The sequence below is a fragment of the Eschrichtius robustus genome, chromosome 2 (assembly GCF_028021215.1).
Source record: "Eschrichtius robustus isolate mEscRob2 chromosome 2, mEscRob2.pri, whole genome shotgun sequence".
NCBI classification, from domain to species: domain Eukaryota; kingdom Metazoa; phylum Chordata; class Mammalia; order Artiodactyla; family Eschrichtiidae; genus Eschrichtius; species Eschrichtius robustus.
This window is the reverse complement of record NC_090825.1, coordinates 55188569-55204922: the sequence shown is the minus strand read 5'-3', so window position 1 is coordinate 55204922 and position 16354 is coordinate 55188569. Positions and strand designations below refer to the sequence as shown.

The 16354-nt window shown below is 38.6% G+C and overlaps 3 protein-coding genes across 4 annotated transcripts in view; 2 read left to right on the top strand and 1 right to left on the bottom strand.

Moving 5' to 3' along the window:
* RAD17 (RAD17 checkpoint clamp loader component) overlaps positions 1 to 194 on the bottom strand; it is a 29570-nt gene extending 29376 nt beyond the window's left edge. The window contains exon 1 of the mRNA XM_068535459.1: positions 49 to 194. Coding sequence (XP_068391560.1) covers positions 49 to 64 — 16 coding nt within the window. The 5' untranslated portion in view covers positions 65 to 194. The remainder of the gene's footprint in view (positions 1 to 48) is intronic.
* AK6 (adenylate kinase 6) lies at positions 179 to 14502 on the top strand. Of its 2 annotated transcripts, none has more exons than XM_068535461.1 (5): positions 179 to 341; positions 2422 to 2514; positions 11065 to 11123; positions 11236 to 11381; positions 13970 to 14502. In XM_068535461.1, the coding sequence occupies exons 1-5, from the start codon at positions 194 to 196 to the stop codon at positions 14160 to 14162; spliced, it is 639 nt and encodes a 212-aa protein (XP_068391562.1). In that variant the 5' UTR covers positions 179 to 193; the 3' UTR covers positions 14163 to 14502. The 2 variants fall into 2 exon arrangements, with proteins under 2 accessions (XP_068391562.1, XP_068391564.1); XM_068535463.1 differs by lacking the exon at positions 179 to 341 and adding an exon at positions 362 to 537.
* Positions 2422 to 4233, top strand: TAF9 (TATA-box binding protein associated factor 9). Its single transcript, XM_068535460.1, has 2 exons — positions 2422 to 2514; positions 3277 to 4233. Exon 2 carries the CDS (start codon positions 3294 to 3296, stop codon positions 4089 to 4091), a length of 798 nt encoding a protein of 265 aa, XP_068391561.1. The 5' UTR covers positions 2422 to 2514; positions 3277 to 3293; the 3' UTR covers positions 4092 to 4233.
* Positions 14503 to 16354: the final 1852 nt, after the last annotated feature.

Below are 16354 nucleotides of genomic sequence, written 5' to 3'. Positions count from 1 at the left end.
CGTCTCTAGGACATATATACACTGCAGCCGCAGCCGCGGCAGCCTTACCTTCCGGTAGCTGCATCCCCTCGTGGGCCGAGAGGAGCGGTGGAGCCCAGGCTCAGCTCCAGGTGCAAGGGAAACCACCCAGCCCTACCCGGGCTCAGCGCGGAACCCTCTTGGAGGTCCCGCCTCCCGGGGACCTTCCAGGTCGATGGGCGCTTCCGCGACACAGCCCGAAAGGCGGGGCCTCCTAAGGAGCTACTGTCTTAGGCATCCAGCGCATTGCCTGACCCGAAGTGCCGACCCGACCTGTGCTCGTACTTCGGACCCTGCGATGGAAGCGTGTCATAGAAAGCCAGGTAACCCAATGGTGGGTGACGAGGCGGCGGAGGTGGGTCGCGAGCGCCACTCCAGGCCTCGAATACCCCGGCGCCACTGGCGCTTGCCGTTACCCTCCCCTTCCGGCCCCTCCCTGTCGCGTGTAGGGCGCCTGTGCTGAGGCGTCGGGAGCCAGCGCGGCGAAGACCATGTTGCTTCCGAACATCCTGCTCACCGGTCAGGGGGCGCGCTGGGGGTGGTGGTGGGCGGCGGGGCTGGCGCGGGGCGCGGAGTGCTCTGCGGCCTGGAAAGTCCGAAGTGGGGTCGCTTAGTGTTCTATTGCGAGGCTCGGCGAGGGTCGCGTGGCGTTGTAGTTGTCAGGGCCTGTACTCCCGGCCCTCGCGACGGTTTTGCAGGAGGCGGGGGGGGGAGGGGACGACGGACGTTAATTGTTTTGCTCAGAGGTTGGCTACTCGGTGAGGCGGAGAGAGGTAGATAATATCCAGCTCCCTTTTTTGGCAAGCTGCCTAATCTTTCGTAATCAGGTTTTTGTCTGTAAAATGGCTGTTGCTTCTTTACTTGGCAGAGCTGTCTTTGGGTTGTTAGCGAGATAAGGTAAGGCAGTATTTGGCCCTTAGTAGATCCGTTAATGGTGGATGTTTTAGTCCTTAGGCCTCTAGGGCCGTCTCTTATTTTCTCTTTGTATCTGAGAGTCAGGTTTCGATGAAGGGGTTCGGATGTTTGCCGTGTGGGGTGATGAATTTGCTGTATACGCTCGCGGAGTTAGCATCAGGGGCTTTTTCTTTGTGTTTTAAGAAGCAAAGGCATCTACCGAGTATCTCTGGTCGTTTCTCGTAGAGATGCTGTAAAATTTCCGTGTTGTTCGTGGGTTTTTTTCTGGGTCTTTGGGTCCATACTCAGGGCGCTTGTTACATGTGAGGGGCAGTAAAATGCCGCATACCGACTTTAAAAAATAATATTTCTGGTCGTTTAACTCTGAAAATGTTTACTAAATTGTAGCATTTAATAGCATCATAGGGCATTCCTGGAAAAATCTAATGGGTGTAGATGCTGTTGCAGCACAATAAAATTTGAGGCGCTATTTGTGGAACAAAGCCAAGTTTTATCCTTTAACAAAACGTAAGCATATTGACAGCGCACAAGTCCTGTCTGTTTCTGAGAGCAGCAGATTAACCTCAACAGATTAATATTTAGCCTTTAAGCGTCCTTAAGGGGAAGATTTTACAACATCTGATTTGTTTGGGTCAGACAGTGTCTTGGTTTTTTAATATTAAGCCATATCGTCAGAAGTCTAAACGTGAGCGTTTTATTGAGAACATGGTGAGTTGAGGATTCAGACTTGGTGTATTATAGTGGACTGGAGGTAAAAATGTTATTGCCCTTATAGGTAGAGTTGACTTATTCCTTTTATCTTTAATTATAATGATCAGGTTTTATAATTTCAGTGGCATTAGTTCAAGCTGAAAATTAAGTGTTTGATTATTTATCTTGAAACAATAAATATAAAAAAGGGAAGGTGAAGAACAATGTATAGTATGGCCATTTATGTAGAAGGAAATATATGGTGTGTGTATGTATGTATGCATGCAATGTGTGTATATGTACACGTATGTATTATGCTACCATATGTATGCATATATATGGATGTATACACAAACATATGTATATGACTTATTTGGAGAGATACGTAAGAAAGTGGTTTACACTGGTTGACTCTAGGGAAGAGTATAGTGGATATTCTTTCATACTGCTTAACTTTTTTCCATGAACAATTTAATTTTTTTAAATTAAAGCAAATAAATGATGGCAGTTTATTTGAGGTGGCTAGTTTTATTCTGGGAATTTCCATGGTGGTGGCAGACAGTCTGTAGTTGTCATCAGATTCTCCCAAGCACCACTTCTGGTAAAATCAGGTACACTGGGTGAAATTCTGATATTCAGCAGGCTTTGGGTAGTTTTGATTAGATTATGGTGTGTGTAATTTTATATAGGATTGCTAATTAGGAAACTTTTCAGTTGTTAAGAACCTTAAGGGCACATTGGTGGCTAAAGTCTAATTAGTATTTCATGAACAGTATTTTTCTGTGGCTTGTCTTGCAGGTACACCAGGGGTTGGAAAAACCACGCTAGGCAAAGAACTTGCATCAAGATCAGGACTGAAATACGTTAATGTGGGTGATTTAGCTCGAGAAGGTAAGGGGCACTTTGGTGTTAGATTTGTTTAAAAAAGTGAGAGAAATAATGGAGTATTAGTACTGTAATTGTGAGAAGGTACAAAAAGCAGAGAAAAATTGCCATGAAGGAATTTATGCTCTGTGGGGGACCCATAGAAATAGAACATATTGTCTCATGCTGTGTCCTAGTTATTTTGACCACTACATCCCCTCTGCAGTTGGCTAGCAGTTCTTGTGGACAGTAATAAGTGGGATAGCTTCCACGAAGATTGGACTTAGGACAGTTTGAATATGAGGAAGAGGGAGAGTATTTTGGGCGAACACGTAAAGGTCAGGGTGGTGCTAAGCATATATATCTATGGAGACAGTGAGTATATGAGCTCACTGGAAGGACATGATTTTGAACTCAGGCCATAGGACATGGCTGTCCTGTGGTCTTGTCTTAGATTAGTTTATAGGTGCATGCCTGTAAGCAACTGCGCATATTTTAAAGTGATGTATGTTTTTGGTTATTTTACCCGGTTTTTCCCCAGTCTTTTATCACTCCCTTATTTGTGTCTTCATCTTTTTATATTCTCTAATGGGTAGAAACTCAATAAATTTAAGTGAAGGGAACTTTAAATGTGCCTCATTAAAATTAAAAAGATTTAACGTATTTTTTTAATTCAAATTTTTAAAAATTTAACATGTATTTAAAAATTTTAAAGTTCCTGACAGTTGCTACTAAAGTAACTATTTCAGGTTTGATCTAATGTACATATTTTTTTCAAATGATCTAAAGTCTGATCACCGGATATCATGGAGTCTGGCAAGATGGCTTCTCCCAAGAGCATGCCGAAAGATGCACAGATGATGGCACAAATCCTGAAGGATATGGGGATTACAGAATATGAACCAAGAGTTATAAATCAGATGTTGGAGTTTGCCTTCCGATATGTGACCACAATTCTAGATGATGCAAAAATTTATTCAAGTCATGCTAAGAAGGCTACTGTTGATGCAGATGATGTGCGATTGGCAATCCAGTGTCGTGCTGACCAGTCTTTTACCTCTCCTCCCCCAAGAGATTTTTTATTAGATATTGCAAGGCAAAGGAATCAAACCCCTTTGCCATTAATCAAGCCATATTCAGGTCCTAGATTGCCACCTGATAGATATTGCTTGACTGCTCCAAATTATAGACTTAAATCCTTACAAAAAAAGGCATCTACTTCTGCAGGAAGAATAACAGTTCCACGGTTAAGTGTTGGTTCAGTTACTAGCAGACCAAGTACTCCCACGCTTGGCACACCAACCCCACAAACCATGTCTGTTTCAACTAAAGTAGGGACTCCAGTGTCCCTCACTGGGCAAAGGTTCACAGTACAGATGCCCACTTCACAATCCCCAGCTGTAAAAGCATCAATTCCTGCAACATCAGCAGTTCAGAATGTTCTAATTAATCCATCACTAATTGGGTCCAAAAATATTCTTATTACCACTAACATGGTGTCATCACAGAATACTGCCAATGAAGCATCAAACGCATTGAAAAGAAAACGTGAAGATGATGATGATGATGATGACGATGATGATGATGACTATGATAATTTGTAATTTAGCCTTGATGCATGTAACCTGTATGCTTGGTTTTGAATCCATTGTACTGAGATTAAACATGCATGCTAGATGTTTCCATGTTGTGTTTTAGAGAAATAGTATTTAATGAGTAAATATGGTTACCATACTTTTCAATTGAGATGTTGTGTTGGATTTTCTTTAATAGGATTAGTAATCATTTTTCATCAGCCTTTAAGTGTAAAAAATAAAGTTGTAATTCATCCATTTGATTGTTGGTACTTTGGCGATAATGTTTTTACATTTTTAGATGCAATTTTCTGCCTCATTATCACCAACAGAAATAACAGTTGCAAAAGCTTGAAGTTGTTGCAGTCTGTTCCTTACCAATAGAGTCACTTCTACTGTCTTCAGATATTTAGGTCATACTATGATCTCTGGTGTATAAGTCACTCTTACCGGCCATTCTTTCAGATTGCTGAAGTATACCATGTCTGTTTTTTAGAGAGACCACTTGGTCAGGATTTTTATTTATAGCGAATCTTCAGCCAATTGCCAGACTTCTTCCTAGGTCCCATTTTTCTATCCCTTTGGATATATTTAAGGACCCTTGGTGTGGCTCCCAGTATCTTACCACTTAAAAATTTTTGAAGTTTTTTTCCCATTATCCCTTTTAGCAGATCACTTTTTGTGCATCTTTGCTTGTCATATTCTTGATACTATAAACTAGTATCATGCTTATATTTTTAATCCAGGTTTGGCATTCAAATTATAGTTAATAAAACTTAGGTCTTTATTTGCTACTGTGCATAGCTTGTCATTCTCCGTTTTATACCTATATGAAATCTGGTTTTGTTCCTTTGCCTGTTGAACTTTACTATTTTTGACAAGTGATTTCAGAGTCACATACATCAGTCAATTTCAGTCATGTCTTCCAGTTCTCATCTCACCCACTCAATATTTCTAAACTTAATGAAATTACTATATAATCTGTCATGAATAGCACTGAGAGCAACAGTAACACCAGACCAAGGATAATCCACGGTGAGACACTCCTCTTCCTCTTCACTGAGTCTCTACTTGTACTCAAACCATGTGTGTACACTTGATGGTGCATGGTCCTGACCATCCTCTTTGTATTTTATTGATGAGATTATTTCATGAGAATCTGCCTTAACGGAAAAGTGGAGCTTTTTTCCCTCCCATTATGCCAGATAAAGGATTTCTGATCTGATTTGACGTGTGTTAGATGAGGTGCTTTATAGTGTTTTTCAAAATGTACCAGATTTTTTCCCCCAGATGCCATCTGAGTGTATCTGAAAATCTTACTAGGAAATAGTCTGAGACATTCAGCCTCCTCATTTTTTCCAAATGGTAATGTGTTTTAAGGGAAACCACGCAATCTTCTATAAAGCAGTGGTTCTCAACGGGGTGATTTTGCCCTCCAGGGGACATATGGCACCTTCTGAGATATTTTGGTAGTCATAACTGGGGTGAGGGGGTTGCTACTGACCTCTAATGGGTAGAGTCTAGGGATTCTGCTGAACATCCTACAACTCACAGGACAGCCCTCCATGCCCATAACAATTATCAAGCTCAAAAGTTCAGTAGTATTTCAGGTTTAGAAACCCTGCTATAAGTAATGAGACAAAAAACAAAACTGGTTTTAAACAACTGTCTCAATGGAGTTTATTGCCATCCTAGTAGTCATGTTGAATGGCTGTATTTGTAAGAGACCTTCTTTATGACATTTAGAACTAAAGCAGGAAAAATTAGGTGGGGAATTAAGCTTAATAAAACTATGGAGAGTCCTGAATGTGGAGTGACTAAGAATGCTTTTCTTATCCCTGTTCTTCCAGTCTTGCATTCCTCACTTGATGTCCTTTCCCATATGCAATCATTTAATTAAACTTTTACCAGCATCCTTAATTTTCCTGCCACCAGTTTTATCAGTCTTCAGCCTCTGGGCCTAACCCCAGGATGCTCATACGTCTAGACATTGGATGCATTTCAAATGTCTGGCCCTCAACACTTAAAATCTTGATGTGTTTCTAATGCAGGGGTTGGCAAGCTGCAGCTGTTTTTGTAGGAGCCACTAGCTAAAGACTAGGCTGCAAATCCTGAAGTATTTATTGTCTGGCCCTTTACAGAAGTTTGCCATTCCCGCTCTAACCTATGTGTATCGCATTTTTTTCCCTCACCTGAATCAACTACCACTGGAAGCCTTTGAAACTAACTTCGCCGTTGTCCTCTCTCCAACACTGCTCTCCCAATTTTTTCATCTGATTCTCTCCTTCCCACCATATACCTCTTTCCCCTGTGAACTCATTGCAGCCATCTTGTAATCCTGCCCCTCCCTCTGGTAATTTCATTGACTCAGGACTAGTTAGTCCTTTTTGCTTATAACTCTTAAATTTATAATTAACACTTAGCCCAATATCTAGACATCTACTAGATTTAAGAATTTGGATAGTTCCCAGATATTTCCAAATTAATGTTTAAAAGCACATGTTCTGAAATCATCCCTGACTCTGCTTGCCCATTCCTGATTCCTGTCACCCACACATTACAAACCCATTTACACACTACACAGATGCACTTGTCTCCTAATCTTGATAGTTTAAAAAATCCCTTTGATACCCCTATCCCATTCCTGAGACCATTAACGCTGTGTCCCTTTGGTACCGCTATACCATTCTCAAGACCATTCATGCTGAATCTCTTCTTCAGTATCTCTTCCCTCCCTCTTCTGTACACCATCATTATGTCCTTTAAAAAGGGGGCGGGCGGGGAGAGGGGATGAAATTACTTGAACTTTTTAATGATAAAGGCCATCCACCTTAATGAAGTAATGAACTGGCCACAGTTTACCTTCAGCCTTCCCTGCAGCCACTATGCTGTATGTCCCCTTAAGTCTACCCACAGTGCACTATTCTTCAAACGCATGGGGAGTCTTCCATCTCCATGTCCTTATACATGCTATTCCCTTTACCTGTACATGCCCTTCCTCATCTGTCTTATAAACAGTTCCTTCAAAGGCTCTACTCGAATGCCACATCTTTTGGTGCTAACTTCTCTTGGCAGAATTCATTGCTCTCTTCTCTGCATAAAAGGCCAGGTATCAAAGCTCCCAATCCTTCTAAACCAATTAACTTCTTATACTAATTGCATTACAGTTATAAGCTTCTTGTTGGATTGAGATAAATATGTTTCCAAAGGAGGAAATCTTGAAAATGTTTTTAAGTACTGGCAGCAGCATCAAAATAGATGACTAGCATCCCTATATCGTTAGCTTTAAAGAACGGCTTTCACGTAAGTGTATAAATCATAGGATGGCAGTTAAAGGAAAGGTCATGTTTTTATAGCTTGACTAACGACAGCTGGGAAGGTCTTTTTAAGGTAAGAAGGTCTTTTAAGCCTTTTAACCGGCTCCACGATCGATTTTTTTCTGCAAGTAATTTAAGTAAATCATAAAACTTTGTTTAGGAAACTGATTTAATTTTCTAAGTTTCGATAATTTGATGAAATCAAGCTTTGCCATATGAAGATCCAGTGTATAGACAATTATAAATGTGACTACCAGTTGAAGTTTCTAAAGTAGCACAAATTTTTCCTCTTTTTGGAAATTTGAAACAAAGTTTAGAATTCATCTCTCTCCGTTCCCTGTAGTACAGGTCATAATTATCACTCACCTAAAATTCTGCAGTAGCTTTTATATGGTATCCATGCTTTTTCTGGACTTGCTTCCTTCCAACTCCACACAGAAATCAAAATGATTTTTAAAAATTTGAAATTAATCATGTCATTTCATGCTTAAAATGCTTTAATGATTTTCCTTTGCTTTGGGATAAAGTCTACACTCAGTGCAGCCTTCAAGGTCTTTTTTTTTTTTAATTTATTTTATTTTTTTTGGCTGTGTTGGGTCTTCGTTGCTGCGTGGGAGCTTTCTCTAGCAGCGGTGAGCGGGGGCTACTCTTCGTTGCGGTGCGCGGTCTCCTCATTGCGGTGGCTTCTCTTTGTTGTGGAGCGCGGGCTGTAGGCGCGCGGGCTTCAGTAGTTGTGGCACTCAGGCTCAGTAATTGTGGCTCGCGGGCTCTAGAGCGCAGGCTCAGTAGTTGTGGCGCACGGGCTTAGTTGCTCCACGGCATGTGGGATCTTCCCGGACCAGGGCTCAAACCCGTGTGCCCTGCATTGGCGCCACCAGGGAAGTCCCTCAAGGTATTTTTTAATCTGGCCTTAATCCCCCTGACCCCTTATCACTTATTTTCTAACTATTCTTAAAGACTTTTCCTCCCTTGAAAGGCTTGCCCTCCTTAGTCTCTCTGCCTTTGAATATCTTGTTTTCTCTGTTAAGAATCGTCTTACCGGGCTTCCCTGGTGGCGCAGTGGTTGAGGGTCTGTCTGCCAATGCTAGGGGACACGGGTTCGAGGCCTGGTCTGGGAAGATCCCACATGCCGCGGAGCAACTAGGCCCGTGAGGCACAATTACTGAGCCTGCGCGTCTGGAGCCTGTGCTCTGCAACGGGAGAGGCTGCGATAATGGGAGGCCCGCGCACCGCGATGAGGGGGTGGCCCCCGCTTGCTGCAACTAGAGAAGGCCCTCACGCAGAAATGAGGACCCAACACAGCCATAAATAAATAAATAAATAAATAAATAAATAAAAATTTAAAAAAAAGAGAAAAGAATAAAGATGTAAATCTGAGATCACAAAACGATCTTTAAAAAAAAAAAGAATCGTCTTACCTACCTTTTTTTCCTGAACTAACTGCTTCAAGTTTCCACTTAGAAGTTACCTGCTTCAGGAAGCCTCCTCTAATATCCCAAGTTTATGTTCCCAACCTAAAAGGTCCCCATGTTATTGCTCCCAGAGCACCATGATCCACAGCATTAAATATTACAATTTCCAGGTTACTTGTCTGTCATCTCCCATTTTATTGTGAACTCTTCAAGGGAAGGACTGAGTCGGTCTTCTTGTTCAATTGTTCACTATTATATATTCCTTACCTCTGTAATTACTGGTACATGGTGTTTGATAAATGTTTTTTGAAATGAATGTTGGAAAGCTTGGATTACACTATTTTATTAATATGTATTAACATGACTTAAGAAATCCTGCATTTCAGCATTGCAGTATATAAAGACTTTAATTCTAAAAGCTAATACTGCTATAGTTGTCTGTGTTTTAGACAGCATATATTTTTAAAGATTTAACTAGTCTGGATTTAAAATATGAAGGAACATTTATCTACTCCAGATTCCCACATAGTACAAAATCAGCTGTAGGTATTCTTAGATTTTGTGTCATTGTAAAAAAAAAAAAAAATATATATATATATAGTATTGTAAAAATAATAGAAATTTAACAACCTAATATTTTACTTAAGTTTAATTACATAATATTTTAGCAAGTTAGTAAACAAGATTTAACTAATTTGCTATTTTTGAACATTTTAAAGCATCTTTTAAAATTTTTTTCTGGTTAGAAATTCAATGGTCAAAAGAAATCTCTGAACGGGTATGACGTTTTTCTTTTAAAAATTATACGTTTCCAGAGTCAGTTTACTAAATGCATGTATAACTAATATAACAGGTATCAAAAGCCTCATTTAAATTTTCATCTCTTTAGTAGCTGGGAAAGTACAGTATTTTTTCATGTATTGTTTACTAATTATCTTTTCCATCCTGTGTGAATGTTTTTCTTATTCTTTGTTAAGCTACTTATTGTTATTTTGAATTTCAGGTATTTACATAATCTACATTTCAGTCCTTTGTCCTAGTATTTCTCCCTGCCATTTTTCATTTTTTAAAAATTATATTATTTTTCATCGAACAGAGATATAACATTTTATATGTTTCAATCAATTATTTTATTTTTTTCACAAACTCAAATGTATCATACCTTTGTAGGTTTAATTTTCCATTAGTTATCTTTGGAATTAAGAAATTAGCTCTTTAATTCACCTAGGGTTTGTGGTGTAAAGTAAGGGTTTAGATTATTTTCTGTATTGTTAACCAATTTTCCCCATACCAAGACAGTTAACTTTTTAGCTGGTAAGAGTTTCTGGTAACTGAACTGTAACCCAAGAAGTCAGAGGCCACACTGGGGTGCTAGAGAAGTGGTTCATGTGCCGAGAATCAGCCCACAGACCCTCCAGGAAGACAGTTAAAACTGCCTCTGTGCCTTCCACTAACCCTCAGGACCACCGCTTCGTCACTTCAGAACTCATGCTCCTTTGAAGCTCATTTCAACCTGTGCCAAAATATTAAGGGGAAAGAGGTGGGAAGACTATAGCATGCTCTTCGAGATGGCTGAAAGAATGATCTAAGCCTGCCTTAGAGTATATACCTCCTAGGGATTCAGGGTGAGGGTGGGATTGGTATGGCTCACCTCCTTAAGGCACACTTCCTTTGAAAGGAAGCTTTAATTTGTTGAAAAGTTCTTATGTTAGATTTAAATCTGCCTTCTTTATGCCTGCCCCCATCATTCTTGTTTTACCTTCTGAAATAAGATATTCAACCCTTGGCTTTTAGGGATGCTGGAATTCTAGAAGTAAAGGAGCATCTGGGTACTGACTCTTCTTCCCCAAACCCCATGAAGATGTGACCTCAGTGACAAAGGGTTCATTTCTGGAATCGAGAACCTGCTGTTCCTTTTAATAAGTTTCATATCCTTGGCCTAATAAATTTGGAACTTAATCTGTTAGTGTATGTATCAGTGTTTGTATCCATGTGTCTCCTCTTCGCACCAATCTGTAGCTCAATGAAACTAGTTCTCTTCTACTAATAGCCCCACAAATTCTGAAGTTGGCTATTATTCATTCTTTTTCAGGTATTTTGTTATCCAAGTTTCCTTCTAGACAAAATTCTAATTTATCAATACTGCTCTTTATATTTGCTATCCGTGTGACATCTATTGTATTAGTGCCCTCCCTTGTCTCTAAGAGTAATTGAAAATTACTGAAAGTTACTTAGAAAATACTACTTTAATATGCCAATGTAAATCTCTTTTAGGGCAGTTATATGATGGCTATGATGAAGAGTATGATTGTCCCATTTTAGATGAAGACAGAGTAAGTACAATCTTTTTTATACAGTATACATTTAAAAAAATTTTATAGGAAAGTTGACCTCAGTTTTTTTAAAGAGTATTCATCTTTTTTTTTTTCCTCCCCTTTCTTACAGGTAGTTGATGAGTTAGAAAACCAAATGAGTGAAGGTGGAGTTATTGTTGATTACCATGGTTGTGATTTCTTCCCTGAACGCTGGTTTCATATAGTATTTGTGCTGAAAACAGATAACAGTGTTTTGTACAAAAGACTTGAAACTAGGTAAGGAAGGAAGAACACTGAATCCTTAAAGTATTATATAAACTTTTACTCAGACTCCTGAAGTTGGCCAACATGAACATCATAAAAGGTTCTATTTGAAAACGTGACTACTTTATTTTGGTCTTATTATAAACCAAGTCTGTACGGTACCGACATTCTGAACCTAACGGAAAAAGGTGCATTCGTAAAACATAAGCAGTAGTTTCCGAGTAAATGAATACCTCAACTGACAGTCTGATTCAGTAAAATGTACTATATATCAACCTTACATAGTCATGCTTTTTCCTTAATGTAAAACTTTTATAGGAAAACAGCCAAGCCAATAACATACTCTTTGCTATGGAATGAACATTACCCACTCAAATCATCCTCACAACAGAAATGGGAAAGCTTATGAAAAACTAAAGATAAATGAACATTTTACAACCTTTAACAAGATAAATTAACATTTCACAATATATTTGAGTTCATCCCTTCAAGAGAGCATCAGACTTAATCCAGAATAACCAGAAAAGCAAAATTTTATGGAAGACATTTTCCCACTGTCTTTTGACTCAAGCTGTGGAAAAAGGGGGATTTTACAGGAATTTAGAAAGCAGTCTCCAGAAGGAAAACTCCAGAAGTTTGCCTAACTTCAGGTTCAGAATTTGTGGTTCTCACTGACTATAGTCAGCTCTAAGCACCATTGGATGGGATACTCGCAAATTCTTGCACAAAAAAGTATAGTGGCAAATATATAGGGAAAGTTAGGTTGGAGCTATACCTAAAACTTTCATCATCTTTCTTTAGTCAGGGAAAAGCCATTAAAAATATTTGAACAGAGCAGTAATAGAGGCAATACAGTACATATGTGTTTTCTCAAAGACCATTTAACGTTTTTATTAAAAATTACTATTTTATGTAAATAACTAAAGACTAAAGTATGAAAAAACTATGAGAAAGTAGTCTTGTTTTAACCATTGAAAAAACTTACAAAGTTAATCACCTTCTTAAAAAAAGCTTTATTGAGATAAATTCACATACCATGTGAATTGTACACCCATTTGAAGTGTACAATTAAGTGGTTTTGAGTATATTCACAGAGTTATATATCCATTACTATAACCAATTTTTAAAAATGTTCATCACCCCTCCCCCACCAAAAAACCCATACCCATTGGCAGTCACTCCCCATTTCCCCTCAGTCCCCAGTCCTAAGCAACCAGTAATTTACCTTCTATTTCTGTGGATTTGCCTGTTCTGGACTTTTTATATAAATGAAATCATACAAAATGTGATCTTTTGTGTCTGGCTGCTTTTACTTAGTATAACGTTTTCAAGGTTCATCTGTGTTATGATATGGCATGTACCAGTACTTCATTTCTCTTTATTGCCAAATAATATTCCATTATATGGATATACCATATTTTATTTATCCATTTATCAGATTATAGACATTTGGATTTTTTGCAATTTTTGGCAATTACGAATAATGCTGCCATGAACATTCATACATGTGTTTTTGTGTGAACATTACATGTTCATTCATTTATCTTGGGTATTGAATTTCTTTAGGAATAGGATTGCTAGGTCATACGTTAACTACGTAACCTTTTGGGGAACTGTCAGACCATTTTCCAGAGTGGCTGCACCACTTCACATTGCTAAGAGTAGTGTATGAAGCCGCCAGTATTTTCACATCCTTGTTATCTTTTTGATTGTAGCCATCCTACTGGATGTGAAGTAGTATCGCATTGTGGTTTTCATTTGCATTTCCTTGGTGGCTAATGATGTTGAGCATCTTTTCATGTGCTTATTGGCCATTTGTATATCTTTTTGGGAGAAATATCTATTCAGATCTTTTGCCCAATTTTTAATTTGGTTATTTGTCCTTTTTTTATTAAGTTACAAGAGTTCTTTATGTATTTTAGATGTAAGTCCCTTATCAGATATAAGATTTGCAGAAATTTTCTCCCATTCTGTGGGTTTTTTCATAAAGTTAATCCTCTTTTAAGTACTTCAATTTAATTTTGATTGTTACAAAGTTTAACTAATTTGAGTTTGAATTTTCCTTATCTTTTTTCACTAGCTAATTAGTTGGCTAATTTACATCCACATAAAGATTATATAATTTTTTCTATGTCTTTGGAATTGGTAAAGTACAGATACATCCGTGTGATCAAGTACCCAATCAGTATATGCTATTCCTTATCATATGCATTTTATTTTATTATATGCCATCTATTTGTTTTATGTGTCTATACCTTAACTCCTTAACTCTTTTGAAATTTAGGAACGTAGCTATAGACTATTTATCTCATAGCTTGGCATCTGGCTTGAGGTAGGTAGATGTTTGCTAATTGAGTGGCTGACAGATTGTAGGGAAAAAAGTCTCAGACAAAGCTAAACTTTGGTCCTTAGTTTAACCCTCTCTCTTGTCCAAGAAGTCTCTCATATTCACAGATGCCAATCTGTTTTCTCTAGGTAAAGAGCCTACAAGAAGTATTTTTGCGTGATTTTTCATGTGTTCAAAAGTGTCCAGTTTCTAGTTTGTTCCTAAAACTCCAGTTAATGCCATTCAGTTTGTTTATCTTCTCTTTACCTTCTAGGGGTTATAATCAGAAGAAACTAAAAGACAATCTTCAGTGTGAAATTTTTCAAGTTCTTTATGAAGAAGCCTTGGGATCCTACAAAGAAGAAATAGTGCATCCGCTGCCGAGCAATAAACCAGAAGATCTAGAGGATAATATCAATCAGATATTGAAATGGATAGAGCAGTGGGTCAAAGATCATAGCTCTTGACTTAACAAGAATGCCACTTTACAATCACTCTTGATACCTCTCTGCTGACATCATATAAATTGTTCAATTATCAGTATCAGTACAACTTCCTTATTGAAATTGTGCTGTTGGACTCATAGGTGGATAGTATAAAGGTTTATGTTTAGTTTTTTTCTCCATGAGAAAGCTAAACAATCTCAAATATAATGAATAGTATTATTAAGGATTGAGAGTTAAAACTGTAATTGTTTAATGCTTCAGTTACTAAAGAATAAATAAATCTGATCAAATGGTTGGATATCTTTTATTACAGAAGAAATTGAAGATGATCTCTTAAAATAAAACTTAGACTAAAGATAAAGCATCAGTCTTCCATTTTTATTTCTTTCTTTAAATAAAAAAAAATGAAGTGGTAATACTTGCACTCTGTATAAAATTCAAAAGGTACAAAAGCGTATACAGATGGTGCCCGACTTACAATGGTTCAACTTAGGATTTTTCGACTTTACTATGGTGCAAAAGCAATAAGTGTTCACTAGAAACCATACTTTGAATTTTGATTTTTCCTGGGCTAGCAACATGCAGCACAATACCTGTGACGCTGCGCAGCAGCAGGGAGCCACGGCTCCCAGCCAGCCAGGTGATCGTGAGAGTAAACAGCTGATAAACACAACCATTCTGTACCCATGCAACCATTCTATTTTTCACTTTCAGTACAGTAGTCAATAAATTAAAAGAGATAGTTAATACTTTATTATAAAATAGGCTTTATGTTAAGATGATTTTGCCCAGTTGTAAGTTAATTAAAGTATTCTGAGCATGTTTAAGGTAGGCTAGGCTGGGGACTTCCCTGGTGGTCCAGTCGTTAGGACTCCATGCTTCCACTGCAGGAGGTGCGGGTTCCATCCCTGGTCTCGGAACTAAGATCCCGTATGCTGCGCGGCGCAGCCAAAAAAAATTTTTTTTAAGGAAGCTAGGCTAAGCTGTGATGTTTGGCAGGTCAGGTGTATTGAACGCATTTTTTTTTTTTTTATAAGTTGATAGAATTTTTTTTTTAATTTTCATTTAAATTTTATTTATTTATTTATATTTATGGCTGTGTTGGGTCTTCGTTTCTGCGCGAGGGCTTTCTCTAGTTGCGGCGAGTGGGGGCCACTCTTTTTTTTTTGGTGGGGGGGGGCCACTCTTCATCGCAGTGCGTGGGCTTCTCATTATCGCGGCCTACCTTGTAGCGGAGCACAGGCTCCAGACGCGCAGGCTCAGCAATTGTGGCTCACGGGCCTAGTTGCTCCGCGGCATGAGGGATCTTCTCAGACCAGGGCTCAAACCCGCGTCCCCTGCATTGGCAGGCAGACTCTCAACCACTGCGCCACCAGGGAAGCCCTGAACGCATTTCTGACTTAGGATATTTTCAACTTATAATGCGTTTATCGGGAAGTAACCCCGTCATAAGTCAAGGAAGATGTGTACCGGAAAGGTAGGTTTCCCTTCCAGGCCACCCTGTTCTTCAGTTACCACTAGATTCCCTTCCTTTAGGAAATAATGTTACTTGTTTCCTGTGTATCTTTTCAGAGATTTTATGCCTGCAAAGCATGTGTGTGTGTGTACTTTTTTTTTAAAAGCATATGGTAGCATACCATGCAAACTTCTGTAATTTCTTTTTCATTTAATATATTTTGGATATTATACCATCTTAGAACATACAGACCTTCCAATTCTTCATCCACTTTATTAAGGTGTAATTCACATATCATAAAATTCACCATTTTAAAGTATACAATCCATTTTAAAAATCGTATTCACAAGATTGTGCAACTATCCCATTCTGTAACACTTTCATCACCCCACCCAAAAGACATCCCACACCTACTAGCAGTCGCTTCCCATTCTTCCCTTCTAGCCCCTTGCTATCACTAATCTACTTTGTTGCTATAGATTTGCATATTCTGGACACTTTATATAAATGGAATCATACAATATGTGGTCTTTTGTGTCTGGCTTCTTTCAATTAGCATAGTGTTTTCAAGATCATCCATGTTGAAGCTTTACGAATACCTCGTTCCTTTATATGGCTGAATAATATTCCACTGTATGGCTATTCCACAGTTTATACATTCCATCAGTGGCAGAGTTGGGTTGCATCCACTTTGGGTATTATGAATTATGAACATTTGTGTTCAAGTTTTTGTGTGGATGTATGTTTTCAACTCTTG